The sequence below is a fragment of the Euleptes europaea genome, chromosome 7 (genome assembly GCF_029931775.1).
Source record: "Euleptes europaea isolate rEulEur1 chromosome 7, rEulEur1.hap1, whole genome shotgun sequence".
Classification (NCBI taxonomy): domain Eukaryota; kingdom Metazoa; phylum Chordata; class Lepidosauria; order Squamata; family Sphaerodactylidae; genus Euleptes; species Euleptes europaea.
In genome coordinates, this window is record NC_079318.1 from 42,783,836 (window position 1) to 42,802,999 (window position 19,164).

Sequence of the window (19,164 nt, forward strand, 5' to 3'; positions counted from 1 at the left end):
ATGCCATAGAGTCCAATGTCCAAAATGGCCATTTTCTACAGTGGAACTGATCTCTATCATCTGGAGATCAGTTGTAATAGCAGGAAATCTCCAGCCACCACCCGGAGGTTGGCAACCCTAGTAAAGGACCAGAAAACAAATTTTTCTTTTATTCAGGGGAGAAGCAAAGGGACCTGTCTTGAAGTCTTTACTTAGACAGGGGAGGCCCCTGTGGTGAAAATCTCCGACACGTCATGTTTAGTTTAACAGCATCCCTATTGTAAAATTCCACTTGCCAGAGAAAACAGACTCCTTGTGAAATGCTGCCCATTTGAGCAGTTAGCATTTAAAAGAGGTTAAGTGCAAGGGGGGAGGGAGAACTTTTAACATGTGACTCCAAGCCTGCCTCACTGGGAAATGTTGGAGAGGAAATAAATATGGAAAAGCGGGATTTTAATTTCACAATCACATTTTGCAGCTATAACTCCATTACGAGGATGATCACTTGCTCCTGTCCTCAGGGATAATTAGGGGGCAAGGGCTTGGTTCTCTCTTTGCAATAGGCTCAGAAGTGCTGTTGAATTATTCTGGTCACAGATTGATGGCTCCCGTAAAAGAGCATTTGAAGCCGCAAAGCGTTGTTGAGAAGGGGCACTCTTGTGCAATACGAAAGGCAAGAGGGGAAGCCACTGCCAAACTCTTTTGAATCGTTATTACCCACAGCTGCAATGCTAGAACTGCGTGGCTGGCTTTTTAGTGCCATCAAGAGTGATGGAGGTAGGTTAGAAATAGATGGCAACTTTTTTCTCCCTGTCCCCAATTTGCTTCCAAAAGCAATTTCAATTTTTCACTCTGTTTATGAACATGGTGTGAGTGTGCGTGGAGGGGGGATAATACATATTGAGAAACAATTCATCCAACTGATTGCAGGCAAATATCCACACTTTGGTGGTCTGTGAGAAAATTAAGTTTTAAAAAAATATTTAGATTTTCTATGTGATGTGTGCTTGAGGGGGGGGGGTAGTAGGGGAACCCCTGAGAAAAACAAAGGAGAGAATATAAAGGAAAGGCAGGGTGGGGATGTGAATACCAGTATATGTGTTAAATGGAACTGGAGTTGCAAGTCTTTCCTTGTCCAAAGGAGGATGCTCAGCAAGAATGAATGCAATCAATCATTAGAGCAAACGCCTCCAAAGACTAAAACAATGAAAGCTGAATGAGGAGGCAGGAGAAAGCGGGAACAAAGACCGCAATCCTAAGGACACTTACAGTGCAATCCTAAGGGGGGGGGGAAAGGGCTTTTGAGGCTTATGCCAGCACCAGGGATCGGCACGGCAGCATCACATATGGGCACCGGTACAGCTATGGTGGCAGCATACCTCCAGAGCAGAGGCTTGTGCCAGTGCCTAGTAGCTAAATTCTGTGCTAGTGCTACGATATACAAGATTCGTCAGATAAAGCGGGGGCTTGGCAATCTAACCTAAAATGGAGACTGTTATTTTAATCTGAGTTTTTTGGCTTATTTATTTATTTATTTATTTAAGAATTATATATCCTATAGTTTTAGATAACTGTATCTTTTAATTCTACCTTGTAATCGATATGAATATTTTAATGGCTTTGCAGTATTCATAAATAAAATCTGGATCTGAATCTGTGCCAGTGCCTAAGAGGGCGTTCCCATGGGCGAGGCTGACTTTAGTCAGCTCCCTGAGCCCTTTCGCCCTGGAAATGTCCCATTTTGACAGCGCAAACGTGCGCCTCCAAAACTGGTGGCGCAGCTCCGTGGGACTGCACAGAGCAGTTTCACGGGGCTTGGGGTAAATTTCATTTTCGCCTGGCAACCGAGGCGCAGCAAGCTGCCCAGGAGGCGGCTCAGCTGCATCCTGGCCGTACTGCCCCTGGCTGCCCCTCAACTACCCCCCACCGGATTGCGTTGTTCATTTGGGAACTGGGATAAGAGAAGGTTTTCTTACTTTGTTACTGCCTCTGTTTGTCAGTGGTTTGAATTTTTTTGCTTTTCACTGTTGGTTCTGTAGATTTAATTGTATTCTGTACACTTTTATCCTTTTATGTACAAGTTATATGTTAATTATATATAGTGTACATAATTTGTACATACAGTATGCATATAATGAGTGATATTTATCATCACACAATAACGTTGAAAACTACGTTTTGTAGGGGAAAATGGTACAAGAGATCAGAAAACAACACAATTTTTTTTTTAAATCACAGGTTCCGTTGCACAGGGGAGAAGCAAAAATGAAACAAGTTATTTTCATGCTGAAACAGCAGTGATGAAAAATGTGAAATTGTAAGTCCTACTGAACTCGCTGAATTCCATTTAAACGTTGAGGACTGAGTTGCCCTTTCTTTCCCAAAACCAAGGAGGGAAGGGCAAGAACATTCTTGCTAGCAGATTAAAAGACCTTTTATGCTAACCCTACCCTGTTATAACTAATCATCAAATTTGTCCTCAAATATAAAGCTATTCTGTGTTTCAGGACTTGGTTATATTTTAGGAACTTTGGGGAGAACTGGGTGAGATTTGATCACCTAAACTGGTCTTTCCTTACTCTCTTGAAAAATATTGACAATGTGAATATTGACAATAATTAATTGACAGAAAAATCAATTTTAAAAAATATGGATGCCACAAAATACAGACTCTTCCCTCTATCGCTTGCATATGTAATTATGAAAATTCACAATCCTAGATCTTTCATATCCTTTGCCTAGCATGTCATGTTTGAACAATGCCGTTCTAATTACTGTACAGTCTCTGCAGCATTACAGGTAAAGCGGTTTCCAATTTTAATTTTATACATCTCTTGGGTATGCAATTTTATTTCCACTGCTAAAGAGCACCAGTGATTTACTCCGGCAACGTTAATTACTTCTAAAGGCCAAATGAAACAATTCTTATTCCCTACTTACTTAACGTGAATCTAACATTTATGGGATTAAAACTGTAGTTCAGTGGAAGGGACAGTCCTGGTAGTTAAAGCCTTGCTCCATAACCTTACCATGCCCCTGTCCCTAATCAGTTTTTTTTTTTTAAAAAAAAACAGAGGGAAGTTTTCTTTTCCTTTTGAGACATAGGTCTATAGTCATTCCTATAGGACTAACTCATGTGAAATGCCAGTTTTCACAATGCTTTCTTTTCCCTAAAAGGACCAGATCACCAGTGGTTGCCCCATTCCTAAGAGCCCTTTCTGTGGGTTCAAAACCTAGGTTCCAAACCACTAAGTATCTAATAGTCATGTATGCCCCTCCCATATGGGTGGATCAAAATATCCACATCGCCAGCCACCTTCCATTAGGGTAGATTTCTGCAAATCCAGGTGAACCCACAGGTTTTCAGAAATATACAAACAGTTAAAAAAATTTTTTGGGGTGCATCCCCCATCCCTAAAGTAAGAGCAAAATAGACATCTGCACAGGCATTGTGGAAAAAGCAGTTCAGACAGTGCATTGGGTTTTGGCTCCCCCACTCCCCTGCTTTTTATACGCACATCCTTGCTGTGACAGGCAGCACCGGAAAGGTGAGATGGTGGAAGGACTGAAGACTAGCAGAGTGAGTGAGTGGGTGGACGGAAGGAAGACTGGGCGGGGGGTGGGGGGGAAGGTGAGTGGAGAAAGCTAGTGGCTAGACAAGGAGGGAAGACTGGGCAAGAGCAGCTGGTGAGCAAATGAGGGGGGTTTAGGGGAGATGGGTGCAAGTTGGAGGCTGGGATTCTCTCCCCTCCTAATTTTGGAGAGGATGATCCCTCCATCCAAGCTTTGAGTCAGTTATACTTAATGTACTTCAAACTAAATGCTTACAGGAGGGGGCTTACACTGGTAAGATATGTATCTTTGGGCCGAAATAGAAGTGACAGAGGTGATGGGCCCATCCTGTGGTTCTGCCAAAACAATTTTAATAGCAGCTGTAATTCTCTAAAGAAGAAGAGTTGGTTTTTGTATGCCAACTTTCTCTACCACTTAAGGAAGAATCAAACTGGCTTACAATCACCCTCCCTTCCCCTCCCCACCACAGACACCCTGTGAGGTAGGTGAGGCTGAGAGAGCTCTAAGAGGGCTGTGACTAGCCCGAGGTCTCCCAGCTGGCTTCATGTGGAGGAGTGGGGAAACCAACCCGGTTCACCAGGTTAGCCTCTTCTGCTCATGTGTAGGAGTGGGGAATCAAACCTGGTTCTTTAGATTAGAGCACGCCGCTCCAAACCACCGCTCTTAACCACTACACCGCTGGCTGGCTGGATCACGTGGGAGGAGCAGACACTGGCTCCTCCCCCTGCCAGCAGTGTGGGTGCCTCACACACTGTCTAGGCCTGCTGGCATGGCACAGCAGTGTGCAAAGAGTCCACCGCTCCTAACCACCACTCTTAACCACTACACCACACTGGCTCCCAGGGGTGCCATGCCATGTGCCTGAACCAGATCAGGGACTCGCAGCCACTTTTAAAGAACTAGAAATGCTTTTAAATTGGCACTGGTGGCCGTGGGATGGACTTGCCGCCTTTGTCACTCGTATGTTGCCCCTCCCTTAGGGTTGCCAACCTCCAGGTACTAGCTGGAGATCTCTCGCTATTACAACTGATCTCCAGCTGATAGAGATCAGTTCACCTGGAGAAAATGGCTGCTTTGGCCATTGGGCTCTATGGCATTGAAGTCCCTCCCCTCCCCAAACCTCGCCCTACTCAGGCTCCACCCCAAAAACCTCATGCTGGTGGCGAAGAGAGACCTGGCAAACCTATCCTCCAACCACTTTTTTTTTGGGGGGGGGGCTAATCTAACAAATTTGCTGGCCCAGAAGCGGTGGGCTTTTCCTGTATATAGCTAGGCGATACTTGCCTCACAGGGAGAGTTTTTCATTGGTGATGGAAACACAGCACTTGTCACAACAACCGTCTCTGCAGCTGAGCTCTCACTGGTGTTAAGCAAAAGAGCACATTCTGGGGGAAAAGAGTATTGGGGACAGAGAGAGAGAAAAAAGAGAGAGAGAGAGAGAGAGAGAGAGAGAGAGAGAGAAATGTGTTACCAGAGCAAGGTTAGTCAAAGCTTTAATCCAACTTTTCTGAAGCACTCCATCCTATTCTGTTTCAAGACTCTCTCTCTCTGTGTGCATCCAAGCATGCATAAATGTTAGGTGCTTCTTTATTGCAGAAGGATAACATATGGCAAAGGGCATTTTTCAATATTCTTTGGCTGTAATAATGCAGTTTCATATACACTAGGGTCTCTCCTTTGGAATCATCTGCAAGTGCTCCGGCTGCTTCCTCCGCAGCCAATATTTTTCTGTTTATCCCTGACTAGAGATTTGTTTTTGTTCCTTTTTCACTTGAGCCATGCATCCAATTTTTAAAATGCATCCAATTTTTTAAAAATTTGATTCCAGGTGAACCTTTGCTGTTATGAAAGATGCAGAAGTAATATTTTATCTGGAGCTGGAGGTTGAGGGTCACTTTTAGCATCATAAAGGATGCGGGAAGAGAACTCCAAAGGAATGGAAATCATCATGTTCTGCAACACTGAGCCTTGGAAATGAAGCAGCTTCTTCTTCCTTCCCCAATCAGCAGAGATATAAGCTCTTTTTCAAACACTGTATGGGCCAAACTTACATGATGCTGGGAGTTCCATAAGTGGAACTTCCAAGCGCTTTCTCTCTCTAAACATTGGGCACAGGCAGCTCCAATCTCTGCATCAGGGCCATACTGCAGGAGGGAGTCGGATTTAACCCTTTCCCATGTCCCCTTAAGAAGAAGAAGAGTTGGTTTTTATATGCCGACTTTCTCTACCACTTAAGGAAGAATCAAACCGGCTTACAATCACCTTCCCTCTCCCTCCCCAAAACAGACACCCTGTGAGGTAGGTGGGGCTGAGAGGGTCTGACTAGCCCAAGGTCACCCAGCTGGCTTCATGTGGAGGAGTGGGGAAACAAATCTAGTTCACCAGATTAGCCTCCGCCGCTCATGTTGAGGAGTGGGGAATCAAACCCGGTTCTTCAGATGAGAGTCCACTGCTCCAAACCACCGCTCTTAACCACTACACCATGCTGTTAACAATAACAGCCTGGTGAAGCAAGTGCCCTGCTGTGGCAAGCATAGGAATGCCAACTCCAGTCTTATAAATTCCTTGAAATTCAGGGTGGTGCCTGTGGAAGGGGGAATTTGGGGAGGGATTTCCCTTTGAATCTATGGTATACCATAGAGTATGCCCCACAAAGTTGTCATTTTCTCCAAAGACTGATATATGTAGTCTGGAAATCAGTTGTAATTCTGGGAGAACTCCAGGCCCCATCTGGAGATTGGCAACCCTAGGCCTTCTGTATGTAGCCTTCATGCCACATGGCATGCTGCTGTAGGGCTGTTTCAGATCAGGAAATGGTACTACAGAAAAGACTAACCACTTGCCCTTGCACCGTGGCCATTATCGGAATCAAGGCCCTATGCACCTGTCATTTAAAAGCAAAAAAATGTTGTGAGTTCTGAATGCACTCCCATTGTTACATGTATCTTGGCCTTAAGAAGGTAGAATGAATGCACTGGGGGGGGATCATGACAGGTATTCATGCATTCTGCCCACCTGCAACATCTGAAAAGGCTGTATATGAAGACTATAAGTCCATTGAAGTCAGCGGGTTTAGAAGGACGTAACTCTGCTGAGGGTGGCTCTGATAGCATGGTAACGCTCCACTATAGGGCTGCTAGGCCTCCTGCCTAGTTGCCCACTGAATTGTGGCAGGGAATGTTTTTTTGTCAAAATCCTGGCAATGTTGGCTGCATCACTATGTTGCTTCCGTCACTTCAAGGGAAAACCCGGCTGTGATGCAGGGTAGCTGTAGGAATCACCAGAAACTCTATGGTTTTATGGCAATTCCTAGAGCTACCCTATATCATGTCTAGGTTTTCCCTGGAAGTGATGTAGCAACCCCCCCCCATTTCCCCACCCCCAAACCCTCCTGCCAGTTACCAGCAACTCTCCTCTGCCATACCTTTCCGAAAACAGATGTGATTATGCTGTAGATTTCCAATCCGCCACAGATGTGTGTCTTGGGAGGTTGATGAACTCGGAGTCCACCCACAGTCTCCATCTTCAAAGGAGCAGTAGAAGCCAGAGGGAAGTTTTCCTACAAGAGGGAGTGTCACAAAAACTGATCAGAAATTCCTGGACACAGGATAAAGCATTCCAGTAGTTCTTCTTGGTAACTATGTCATTCTTTGGGCTTTTTCAGTTTTAGCTCCTAACCCAGTGGAACAGCTGACCAGAGAAAATTAAGAAAGCCCCAGTAATTCTGTCCTTTTGCAGTGTATGTAAGAGGAACTTTTTAGGAGCGTCCTTTTGAAAATTAGCTTGCTTTTTTTATCTTACATTATAAATATTTTATTGTTATACTACCGTTATTTATTAGTTTTAAATATTGTCATTTTATTGTTTATCTACTGTAGTGACAGCTATAATTTACTTAATTGATTACTTAAATGATACTACTCATTTAACCTATAGGTTTTGAGTAGTGCCACATTAGAATCGGCATAAATCCACCCCAGTCAAAAGTTTCCCCAAATTTTCTACTGCTGATGCACCTACCAGCCCACCCAGGAACAGAATAACCCACAAATTTCTCACATTCAAGAAACAGGGACATTCCAATAAACAATATTCCATAGTATCAATTTCCCCAGAAACACATAAGCATAGTCTCTCTGAATAGGACACTACCAGCGTGATGTAGTGGTTAAGAGCAGTGGACTCTAACCTGGTGAACCAGGTTGGTTTTCCCACTCGTCCACATGAAGCCTGCTGGGTGATTTTGGGCTAGTTACAGTTCTCTCAGAACTCTCTCAGTCCCACCTACCTCACAAAGTGTCTACACTGCTCGGCTTCAATTCCATATCATTAATGAATAAATTAAATAACACTAGTTTCAATATCCATCCTTGTGGGACCCACTGCTTACTTCCTTCCACTGTGAGAACTGTCAGTTTATCCTTACTCTCTGCTTCCTGTGTTTAACAATAAGAGGACTGCTAAGCTTACTTGTGAGTCTTTGGTGAGGTACATTATCAAAAACCTTTCAGAAGTCCAAGTATACAATGTCTATGGGACCTGCTCAAATAACTCCAAAAGGTTGTTGAGTTAGAACTTCCTTTTGCAAAAACCATGTGGATGTTCCCTAAGCAGTCTTTCAGTGCATTCCTAAGAACATTGAAACGAAGGGCTTAGACTGGAGTAACTCTCCTTAGGAATGCACTGTTTGTTTCTCAATATGCTACATAATTGTATTTTAAAAACAGTTTCTACTTATTTTCAAGAAATAAATGTTATGGTAATAGGGCTATAGGAGCCCCGTGGCGCAGAGTGTTAAGCTGCAGTACTGCAGTCAAAAGCTCTGCTCACGACCTGAGTTCGATCCTGACAGAAGTCAGTTTCAGGTAGCTGGCTCAAGGTTGACTCAGCCTTCCATCCTTCCAAGGTCGGTCAAATGAGTACCCAGCTTGCTGGGGGTAAAGGGAAGATGACTGGGGAAGGCACTGGCAAACCACCCCGCAAAACAAAGTCTGCCTAGAAAACGTCGAGATGTGACGTCTCCCCATGGGTCAGGAATGAGCCGGTGCTTGCACAGGGGACCTTTACCTTTATAATAGGGCTATAATTTCCTGGATCCCTTCTGGACCCCTTTTTAAAAATTGGTGTAACATTTCCTAATCAGTGGTTGATTTTACATATACGGGTAAGTCGATCAATAGTTTTACACTTGAGTTCCCTAGGAACTCTTGAATGTATGCCAATTGGGACCTGGAGATCAATGGAAATGGAAAACAACTATAAAAAAACTGACGTATGTTGTAACAAAAATAAATACAAAACTTAAAACTATAATGAACCCCCAGTCTGGAAAGAAAGCCCTTTCTTCTGAGTAGTGCCCATTTTTGCCACTCCTTGCCATGCCCATCTCTCAGGTGTTGGAAGGTGTCTGTCCTGCTTTTCTAAAATTTCAAAAGGGGAGGGTTTCTTTCCCCACCGTCCTCGTGTCAATAGGTGTTTCTATCTATGCCATTTTATTACTGGTTTTACTTTATGCTGCTGTGGGTTTTATATATACTGCTGTTTTAATGAGGGTTTTCACTGTTGGAGTTCTGTTTATTTCATGATTGTAAGCCCCCTTGGAAGCATGCCTGTTAGGCAGAAAGTCAGAAGTTAAAATTTTCAAATAAATGAAGTTTCACAGCAAGACAGGGAATACGGATCCTGTTGCCTCAGCAATGGCAGTCACATTTCCCCATCCTTCCAACCCCCCTACCCCACCCTTCTTCCATGCTAAGTGAGATCAATGGGAGGACACTATTTCTTCCCAGTGATGTCTTCAACTGGTCAACTCTGATTGGCCACAGGGTGCCATGAAAACACAAAGCTAGCAGAAACAAGACAATGTTTAAAAGAAATGTTATTTTGTAGGTAACAGTGAAGGCTGCAAACAATAGGAAAGCATTTGGGGAGGGGATTCTAGGAATATTTCAAACCATCTAAAAACTTTAAAAGCATTGCAGGTGAAAATTCGGCACAGTACTAATAACATTATTGCTTCTATCTTTGAAAAAATCCAGATCACCCTAAAGAATTAAAAAATATATAACATTCATTCATCACCTCCTGAATTCCAATGTACAAATCAGACAGAAGATCCCAACCCCCACCTTGTGATATTTTTGCTGCTCATCCCCAAGACATGGGCTGCATAAAGTGTCAGAACCAGCTGCATTTAGAATTCTTGAAATGGCTCAGCAGGACGTCCTGCTTAATTCACCTCAATATCTGGTGTGCAGTATACAGAGTGATGTGAACAAGTAAACAGTTGGGGGAGATATCTAAGCAGCAAACACCCTGCCTGTAGACTAGAAAAAAACTGTAAGAAAGCTTATTGTGACAGTAGAAATAGAGATGTATTAAAAGAGCAATTTCTAGCCCAGTGCACCATTTTCTTCTGTCATAAATATGTCTTTATGAACCTCTGGCTGTCTTGTATTCTGAACGCACAGCCTTCTTCACTTACTGTAATGCTTCCTATATGTTGCAAGGCAATGACAGCTATTTATTGCAATTGCATTGAAAGCTTTATGGTCTCCAGCATGTTTGTCAGACATTCTCCTTGTTCTTTTTGGTTCATATAGAGCAGACTGTGGTTAGCATAATCCAGATTAGCAAAGGCTTTGTGCAGACCTCACAAAAATATTTTTGCAGTTATCACTGAAAGAGCTCCAGAACTGACCCAAGGTTGTTCTTTTTTTTGGGGTGGGGAAGGGGTGCCCTAGGCAAACTATGACGTTGCAGCTCCCACACAACAGAAAATGAGAGATCTCCCACTATTACAACTGATCTCCAGCCAATAGAGATCAGTTCACCTGGAGAAAATGGCAGCTTTGACAATTGGACTCTATGGCATTGCAATCCCTCCCCAAACCCCACCCTCCTCTGGCTCCGCCCCAAAAACCACCCGCCAGTTGCAAAGACCTGGCAACCCTAGATGTAGGTGAGGCTGACAGAGTTCTGAGAGAACTGTGACTAGCCTAAGGTCACCCAGCAGGCTGAATGTGGAAGAGTGGGGAATGAAACCCGGTACTCCAGATTAGAGTCTGCCACTCTTAACCACTACACCACGCCAAACAACCAGCCTTTTGCACCTGTGAAATGGGTAACTCTAGGTTTCTTACTCATACACTGCCTCAGAACTGGCAATTTATGTTTGGCCACAGGTTTGTAGTTTTATTAATGGTGGGTGTGGGTTTTTTTTTTTAAATGAAGCTCAAACAGTGTCAAGACACTGGACTCAAATTTCTGCCCTCCCACAGTGTACTCTGGTATATGTGCCCATTCCTTGAAAGGCCGTCATTTTGCTATGAGAAGAGGGAAAAGCCAGTAAGCCAGTTATAAAACTGCTAGAGGAAGAAAGAATATCTAGCCAGTGTTTGGAGTAATCCAAACATGACTGCGCAGATAAGTCCTCAATTTATTGAGCACTTGCAAAATGGCTGTGGGGGATGAATTCTGCATTATTATAAAAACGCTCTATTACTATTTCCTTTGCCAATAGTTTTGTACTGGCTCACATCTACCAGCAGAGTGCAAATGAATCACCTCTCTTTCATCACCCGTTTTCACTCATAAAAATGGCCTCCATAGAACTGTCATTACATTGTAGTCACCTGCTCGTATTCCATCCAACACTCACACTACTCATTTCCTGCCTTAACAAGAGGATATGCCAGGAAAACTCATTCCCTAAAATTAATTCCACATACTTCTATCCTCCCACACTCAGTGACTGAAGCGTGAATCACTGTGTTTTATGGTGTTTCAGCCACACGTATCAACTCTCTTGCTTTCCAGCCTCTCTCTTGCCCTTGTACGAGCTCCTTTTCAGACTTCAGAGTGGTTTCATCTTCAGCCCATGGATGGACCTCTAGATGACAAGGGTCATTCTGTTCAGGAAAACCCTCTTTCTTTTTGCAGGATTTGCATGTAACTTCTCCAGCCCATTAATTCACATAACAGGAAATCTGGCGTGCGAGTATCTCACCGTACACTGAGTAAATCGGCATTGCATTTTAGTATCAGAAGAACAACTAGACTCAAAACAAACACCTGGAAAAGCCCGGCCCTCAATGTATAGCTTGTGCAAAAGGGAAGGACTCAACTCCATTGCAGGGTATAATGATTAAAAAACAGCAATTCTAATTTGATCTAATAGCCCATTTGCTAGATGACTAAGAGCTCGTAATTGAGCCTGGGGGCTGAATGGGCTTAGGAGGCGACCAGCCCCTTATGCCAGCATTTGTGCCCCTTGCGCTGTGCAAAGTGGCATGGATGCCAACGTAGTGTCACTTGCGGTGGCCCCCCAGGACTGGTGTGGCAGCACAGCCCATGGATGCCAGCTCAACCTCCCGCCAGTGTCACATGAACACATGAAGCTTCCTTATACTGAATCAGACCCTTGGTCCATCAAAGTCAGTATTGTCTATTCAGAATGGCAGCGGCTCTCCAGGGTCTCAAGTAGAGGCCCTTTACATCACCTACTTGCATGGTCCCTTCAACTGGAAATGCTGGGGATTGAACCTGGGACCTTCTGCATGCCAAGCAGATGCTCTACCACAGAGCCACAGCCCCTCCTCTGTCCTGCCAGCGCGAGTGTCCTGGGAGGCATTCCCAGGGTATTCTTTGGGGGCAGGGCTGGTGGTAGGCTGCCTCATAACCCCTTCCACCCCAGGAACGCACCTCCCTCTGAAACAGCGTTGCTGCATCAGGTTTTTCCTGGTGCAGCCTCACTATTCTCTATGCGGGGGAAATGACCCATTTTTGAATTTTTAAATTTAAAAAGTTTTTTTTTAGCCTTTCGGTGGCCGGGGAACCTCTTTGGAGGTGCCGCAGCTGCGCCTCGTCTACGCCATCCCCAGTCGTCACAAAGCTCAGGAATGAGCTGCCCGGGTCAAAGTAGTTGAAACATGGCAGAATTGGGTCTAACCATTGTTTAAAGTAAAAGGCAGCTACAGGAAATCACATTACTGGAACAGTGCTGAGAGAGGGGGTATTTCACAGTTCCCCTTGCAGTCTTCTGATGTATATCACTGTCAGTATCAGGCATCTGTCCCTAGCATCCCATAAGCAATCTCATCCAGGCATGTAGCTCTGAAGCAGTAATAATTTATTAGGAGCAAAAAGACAGATTAAAGGACTGACTGCCTACAGGCAGGTGAGGCTAGTAATGGGGAACACAGGCAGGTTACATGCTTAAGACACTACAGACTGAAAAAGGAAACATTGCTAGTAGGGCTGTTGATTCGGTTCGGCCCGAACTGAAAATCAGCCGAATTTCCCTTGATTCGGCGGTTTTTAGTTCAGGACGAACCGAACTCAAAACTGGCGGGCAACCGGGAAGCCGAATTCAGAGAGTTCGGGAGTTCACGAATAAATCCGGCAAATTCGGGGCGTCAGTAAGCAGCATAACCGTCAGTAAGCAGCATTCTCCTCCCCCGGCCAATCGGTGGCTAAGCTGGGTCTCCTTCTGGCCAATTAGTCAGGATTGAATACTGGAGGAATCAGCTGATGTGCGGCCCGGCCGGGGAGAGAGAGAGAGAGAGGGAAATCCTCCTGTGTGTGTGTGTGTGGGGGGTGCTTGTGCACATTTGCTCCTTTCAGTGGCTGCAGGGGGTGCATTTTTGAGGGTACAGACCCCAAACTTTCAGCGGATATTCAGTCAAGCCTTCTGAAGAGACCACCCAAGTTTTGTAAACATTGGGTCAGGGGGTCCCGAGATATGGGCTTCCTTCTTTTTTCTTTCCATGGCTGCAGGGGGCGCATTTTTGGTGGTACAGGCCCCAAACTTTCAACGGAGCTTCAGATGAGCCTTCTTAAGAGACCCCCCAAGTTTTGTAAACATTGGGTCAGGGCCCCCTGAGATATGGGCTCCACCCCTTTTTTCCTCTCCCCCCTTTTCCATTTCCGTGGCTGCAGGGGGCACTTTTGGGGGGGTGCAGCCCCCAAACTTTCAGCATAGCTTCAGACAATCCTTCTTAAGAGACCACCCAAGTTTTGTAAAGATGGGTTCAGTGGGGGCAGAAATATCGGCTCCCCCCTTTTCTCTTCCCGTGGCTGCAGGGGGCACATTTTTGGGTGTGCCGACCCCAAACTTTCAGTGGAGCTTCAGACAAGGCTTCTTAAGAGACCACCCAAGTTTTGTAAACATTGGGTCAGGGCCCCCCGAGATATGGGCTTTCCCCTTTTCCCTATTGGGATGAATGGATCACCCTCGAGAGATGCATACATATGGATCTCATATTGGATACAAATGGAATCATATTGGATTACCCAGCCTCCCAGCCCCTCCTGATGGAACAGAAGACAGCCACAGTAAGACCTCTTTGGGGGCTTTAATCTATAATTTTTCCTTTCTGTGTGTGTGTGTGTGTGGGGAGGGAGCAGTTTCTTTGGGTAGAGGGGAGCCAAAGGGGGCTTTTGCCGGTTCTGCCTGGGGTGTGTGTTCCCCCTCCAGTCTCTCTCTCCCTGGTTTGAGGGGGGGCTTCAGTTTTGTGTCTTCAGGTTTTCCCTCATTCATAAGATCAGTTAGGTTATTTTGATGCTTGCTCAAAACTGGTTTTCAAATGGTGACTTAAAGAATGCATCTGCCTGGTCCCAAGTCCAATGCAAAAGGAGAAATTCCACCCCTTCGTGCTCATTATGCATAGCTAGCTGCCTCTGTCCCTTTCCATGGTTTGCAAACTCCCAGGTGTCAGGTGTTGCTTTGCACTGTTGCAAAGGTGTTGCATTGCGTGCTTGTGTTGCTTTGCAGTTGTATTGCTTTGCAAATTTTTTCACACCTGCCCTGCCCTTGCTCTCAGCTGTTTGTCGGGGCTGGGAGCTTTGTGTGTGGGCGGCAAGCTCTGCTCGGAGATACACATTAAGGGTGGGGGGACCCCTTTCGGGGCCCATATCTCAGCCCCCCCCTGACCCAATCTTTACAAAACTTGGGGGGTCTTTCAAGAAGCGTCCTTTGAAGCTCCTCTGAAATTTTGGGAGCTTTACCCCCCAAAATGCCCCCCCAGAGCCATGGAAAGGCGCGGTTGTGTTTTTAATGGCTTTATTTGGCCGAATTTTTTCCTCGAACTTTGAATTTCCGCTGAATTGCACGGACCCGAAGCGGGGGAGTTCGGACTTCGGCATATCCCGAATCTAAACGGGCCGAATTCAGCCGAATTCGAACTATACCGAATTTTTTAAAATTCAACAGCTCTAATTGCTAGGCAACCTCGAGATAAGCAGTTCCCAGGAAGACAGACTAAACATTACCACAGCTGCAGAAAACAGGATGAGCGAAACTGTACACAGACGTTCATAGGCATATGAACCAAGGACTTGACGTGTGGCCAGAACCTGGCCTGACTCATGTCAAGAGCCTCTGCTCCAGCAAAAAAGGCAAAGGCCTGACATTCACCTTCCCACCAAAGCAGCTGTTTGCCCTATGGGTGAAAATATACGAGTACCCCTAGGGTACCTGTATTTTTTCTCTTGAGTGGAAAACAAAAGCTTGGGGGGCGGGTAGGCAACTGAGATAGGAAGAATGCCCCAGAGAAAGGGTCAGACATATATAGTTTGATTCCATGCATACCATGAAGCATTTCAAGTTCTATTTGAACATATGAAGATGCTTTATACTCAGACCCTTGGTGCATCAAAGTCAGTATTGTCTGCTCTGACTGGCAGCGGCTCTCCAGGGTCTCAAGCAGAGGTCTTTCACATCCCTTACTTGCCTAGTCCCTTTAACTGGAGATTATTTCAGGTACTTTTTTTTGCTAGTAGGTAGACATTGGGTAGTCAAGTTTATTAATACGGTTGACTGACCAATCATGTGGCAACACACATCAAAATTTCCAGACACAATAGTTTTACACCGCAGAATCGCAGACTGCCCGTACATATAAAGGTGTAAGGTCAATAAAAGCAACCCCTGGTTAAAATTATCATATTAAAATTGATAAAATTGTAAAATATTCTAACAATTATTCTCTGATAAAGTTCTGCGTATTTTCATAGCAACAGCACAGAACTTGGCAGTTTGGAGCATAAGCTGAGGGTCTTCTCCTGATAGGTGCTTCTTTGCCAAAAGCTCAACTGACTCATCAGGGAAGGTAGACATTGGGTAGTTTGTGTTGATCTAAGGCTAGGAAACTTCAATCCTGAATTTACTTACTGCACAGCTGTCCCTCATCTTCTCCTTCTTCGCAGTCCCTGATGAAGTCGCACACCTGTCCCAGCTTGATCGCTGTTCCGTTCCGGCAGCAGAAGGAACTCTGTAGTGCCATTTTGTAGGCAGAAGGAGAGCCTAGAGACAAAAGAAACAGAGAGATCCATGCCAATGTTGCACAGTTCTTTGTGCTGTGTGCCTTGTTATGTTGTCTGTTCAGTTCTCTACCAAAGGGTCATAGTACTCCGGAAGCTTCGAGGCAGCGAATTGCCTGTGGAATACAGAACCCATTTACAATTAATACTGACTGATTCTCAAGAGTCGTTATCATCACAGTCTGTTCATTCATCTGATTATCTTCATATGTCTCTGTATATCTATGGGAACAATCCAGATGCACTCTGTGAAATTTCCATTTGTTTCAGCAAGTACTGAGTAGAAGACAGTCCCAGGAGGAGATTTTTCCCCCCTCGTGTAAGTTGCTATGGCATTGTAATTTACTGGGGAGTGTTTCAGGAAGAGGACTGATCACCTACATTCCTTCCCCTCCTCTCTGTCCTTTCAGCAAGTAGTGCTGGGTTAAACAGCATTCCTTCCCCTCCTCTCTGTCCTTTCAGCAAGTAGTGCTGGGTTAAACAGCATGCATGGCAATTTTTCAGCTAGGCTGACAGCACTGGGCCCGAGTGTTCTCTCTCAGCAGGCAGCGTTAGAGACAAAGCCCATAACTTCCTGCTTCCAGTCCAGAGCAGATTTCACGAAGCATTCAACCTGGAAATGAGCTGGGTTGTTAGGGCTTCCTCAAGAGTAACAAAAACAAGACCCAAAAAGTTTGTCTGGCTGGCAGCACTGATAAAAAAAAGAGTATTAAGTCATCTAAGCACCCAACAGTATAAATGCAGAATCACTCCAGCCTAAGCCTTTTGATTACGCATGTATGTGCTGTTAAGTCGCAACCAACTGATGGTGACCCAGCAAGAGGATTCAGGGCAAGTGAGAAGTAGAGGTGGTTTGCCATTGTCTTCCTCTGCAGAGTCTTCCTTGTAAGTACCTCCCATCCAAGTACCGACCCTTGCTTAGCTTCCGTGATCTGATGAGATCAGGCTATACCATGCTGCATTCCCTCCCAAGCCTTTTGATTACCCTGGGCTTAAACTAAAGTAATTTTGCATAAGATTGCACTGCAAAGGAAACACCATACTCTGAGACTGTTGTCAGAGGTCTCTGCACCCCTACTACGCTTGCCAACATCCAGGAGTTCTCCCAGAATTACAACTGATCTCCAGAGTATAGAGATCAGTTCCCTTGAAAAAAAATGGCAGTGTTTGAAGGGTAGATTCTATGGCATCCCTGCTGAGCTCTCTCCCCTCCCCAAACTCTGCCCTTCCTAGGCTATGCCCCCAAAACTCCAGGAATTTCCCAACCTGGAGTTGGCAACCATAGCCCCAACTACGGGAGGTTCAATGTGAGGTCACAAGGGAGACCCCCTTCTCTGTAGTTGTGCCACAACCTTGGAACTCCCTCCCAAGAGGTTCACCTGGTTCTATTCTTGGAGGCAATCCACCAAACACTTAAGCCAGTACTTTTTAATAGGGTTATTATTAATTATACTTCTGTATATATTTTTTGATTACACTGGTTTTAAAGTATGCCTTTTTAGTCGATGATATAACTGATGATGGCTGTTGGTCTTGGGAGAACTGGAGGCTGTTTGCTGGCTGATGGTTTTGAGGGCAGCAACAGGGGGAAGGGTTTGGCCTCTGTGCCCCTGCTCATAGGGCAGCTGTATGAAACAAGATACTGGACTAGATGGACCATTGCTTTGATCCACTCCAGCAGCTCTCAGGTTCATTAGTTTTGTTGTAATTGTATGGTTCTTTGGGCGGGGGGGGGGAGACCACTTGTAACTACACTGAGGGTCCATTATGGATGAAAGGGCAGGGATGATGATGGGGCTGAAAATATAGTAATAGCCACTGCTGGTGTGTGTGTGTGTGTGTGTTTGAGAGAGAGAGAGATCCACCAGGTAGTTCTTTGAGTCTATTCCAGGTTCACTCAACTATATAGAAATTGTGCAAACCATGCTCTTTCTATGAGACTTACTCAGGAGAACATCTCCACTGACAGTGCCCTCTGCTTACTACATACTACAACTCAGTTCTTATAGGCTCAATAGAATTTAAACATGAATTCTTTTGATCAGTCTTCATTTTCACTGGTTGGCAGTATACAGTTGATGGGGTTACAGTTCAACTCCAGTCCCCCCAAGCCGTATGGACAACCACATCAGTGATGGAACTAGCAGTAGTTCTATAGACACAAGTTGTATCTTGCTGTGAAGCCTTGGGATTCAAGTATGATTTAACATGTATTCAGCTTATGGAGAGAGTAGTGACATTTAAAAACTGTCCTATCTGATCAATTATCCTTACATAGGAGAGGTGTGCACAGAAATTTTAATTCAGGTCATGTTTGATTTATTTTGTTCTTTAATATTTTGTATTTGTCTGCTTGGTTATAATTAAACCTATGAAATAATGGGGAAACTCATGAAAACAGGACCTTCGCTTATACAGGATTGAGAAAGCCACTGAGATGATTGGTAGAAACTGGAAATGTTGTGACAGAAATGCCGAGCTGGACAATCCAGTTTGGTGGGAACATTTCCTAACTGTCCTATTTGGAGAACATCCCCTTCAAGCACATATCTGCTGAGTTCCTCTCTCCCTTTGGGAACTCTGTTGCCTCCTGGGGAACTGAAAACAAGGTGCCAGAAATCTCGGACAGGGAACTCTGTTTCCCAAGATGATTTCACTATCCCAAATCAGGGCCCTCTACAACAGCTATTTACCAAACCCATGGGAAATTCTTTCACGGACCTCCAGTGTCTAATCCAGTTAAGCTCTAGTGTCCTAGAAATGGCTGTTGGGTGAACAGCTCAAATATAACTTCTCTCCCCACCAGGCTTGCCCCCAGCCCCCACCTCCTGTTTCTCAATACCACTCCTGCGGCCGCCAGGAGAAAAATAATGTAAAAACAACAACAACACCACTATTGGGTGATGGTGTGGTGTCCGTCCACTCTAGGAATCACCAGAATCCAGGGATTCCAAGAGAGGTGCGACATCACTTCTAGGTTTCCCTTGGAAATGATGTCATGCCATCACCTGAGAGTGCCCTTTGATGCCCCCCCCCAGATTCCCACTGGTTGCCAGTGGCTGGGTAGCAACTCTGTTCCCCACCCAATCTGGACAATTTTGTCACTCTTGAGGTAACCCAGTGCTTTGAATGGAACGGAAGCTTTCACCCCAGTGTCCTCTCTGTCCTTTTTTTCCTATGTGGATGAATACAGTTCAGTCAACTACCCACTATCTTTTCATGATAACTTTAAGAAACATAACCCTACAGAATGAAACAGTGAGAGATGCCAAAAGTGAGGCATGGGCTCCA

General features: G+C 45.0%; 1 protein-coding gene across 1 annotated transcript in view; it reads right to left on the reverse strand.

The window, feature by feature from the left end:
• ALK (ALK receptor tyrosine kinase) overlaps positions 1-19,164 on the reverse strand; it is a 665,036-nt gene that overhangs the window by 127,328 nt on the left and 518,544 nt on the right. The window contains 3 exon segments of the mRNA XM_056852389.1: positions 4,837-4,937; positions 6,977-7,111; positions 15,725-15,856. Of these exon segments, the coding sequence (XP_056708367.1) occupies positions 4,837-4,937; positions 6,977-7,111; positions 15,725-15,856 (368 nt within the window).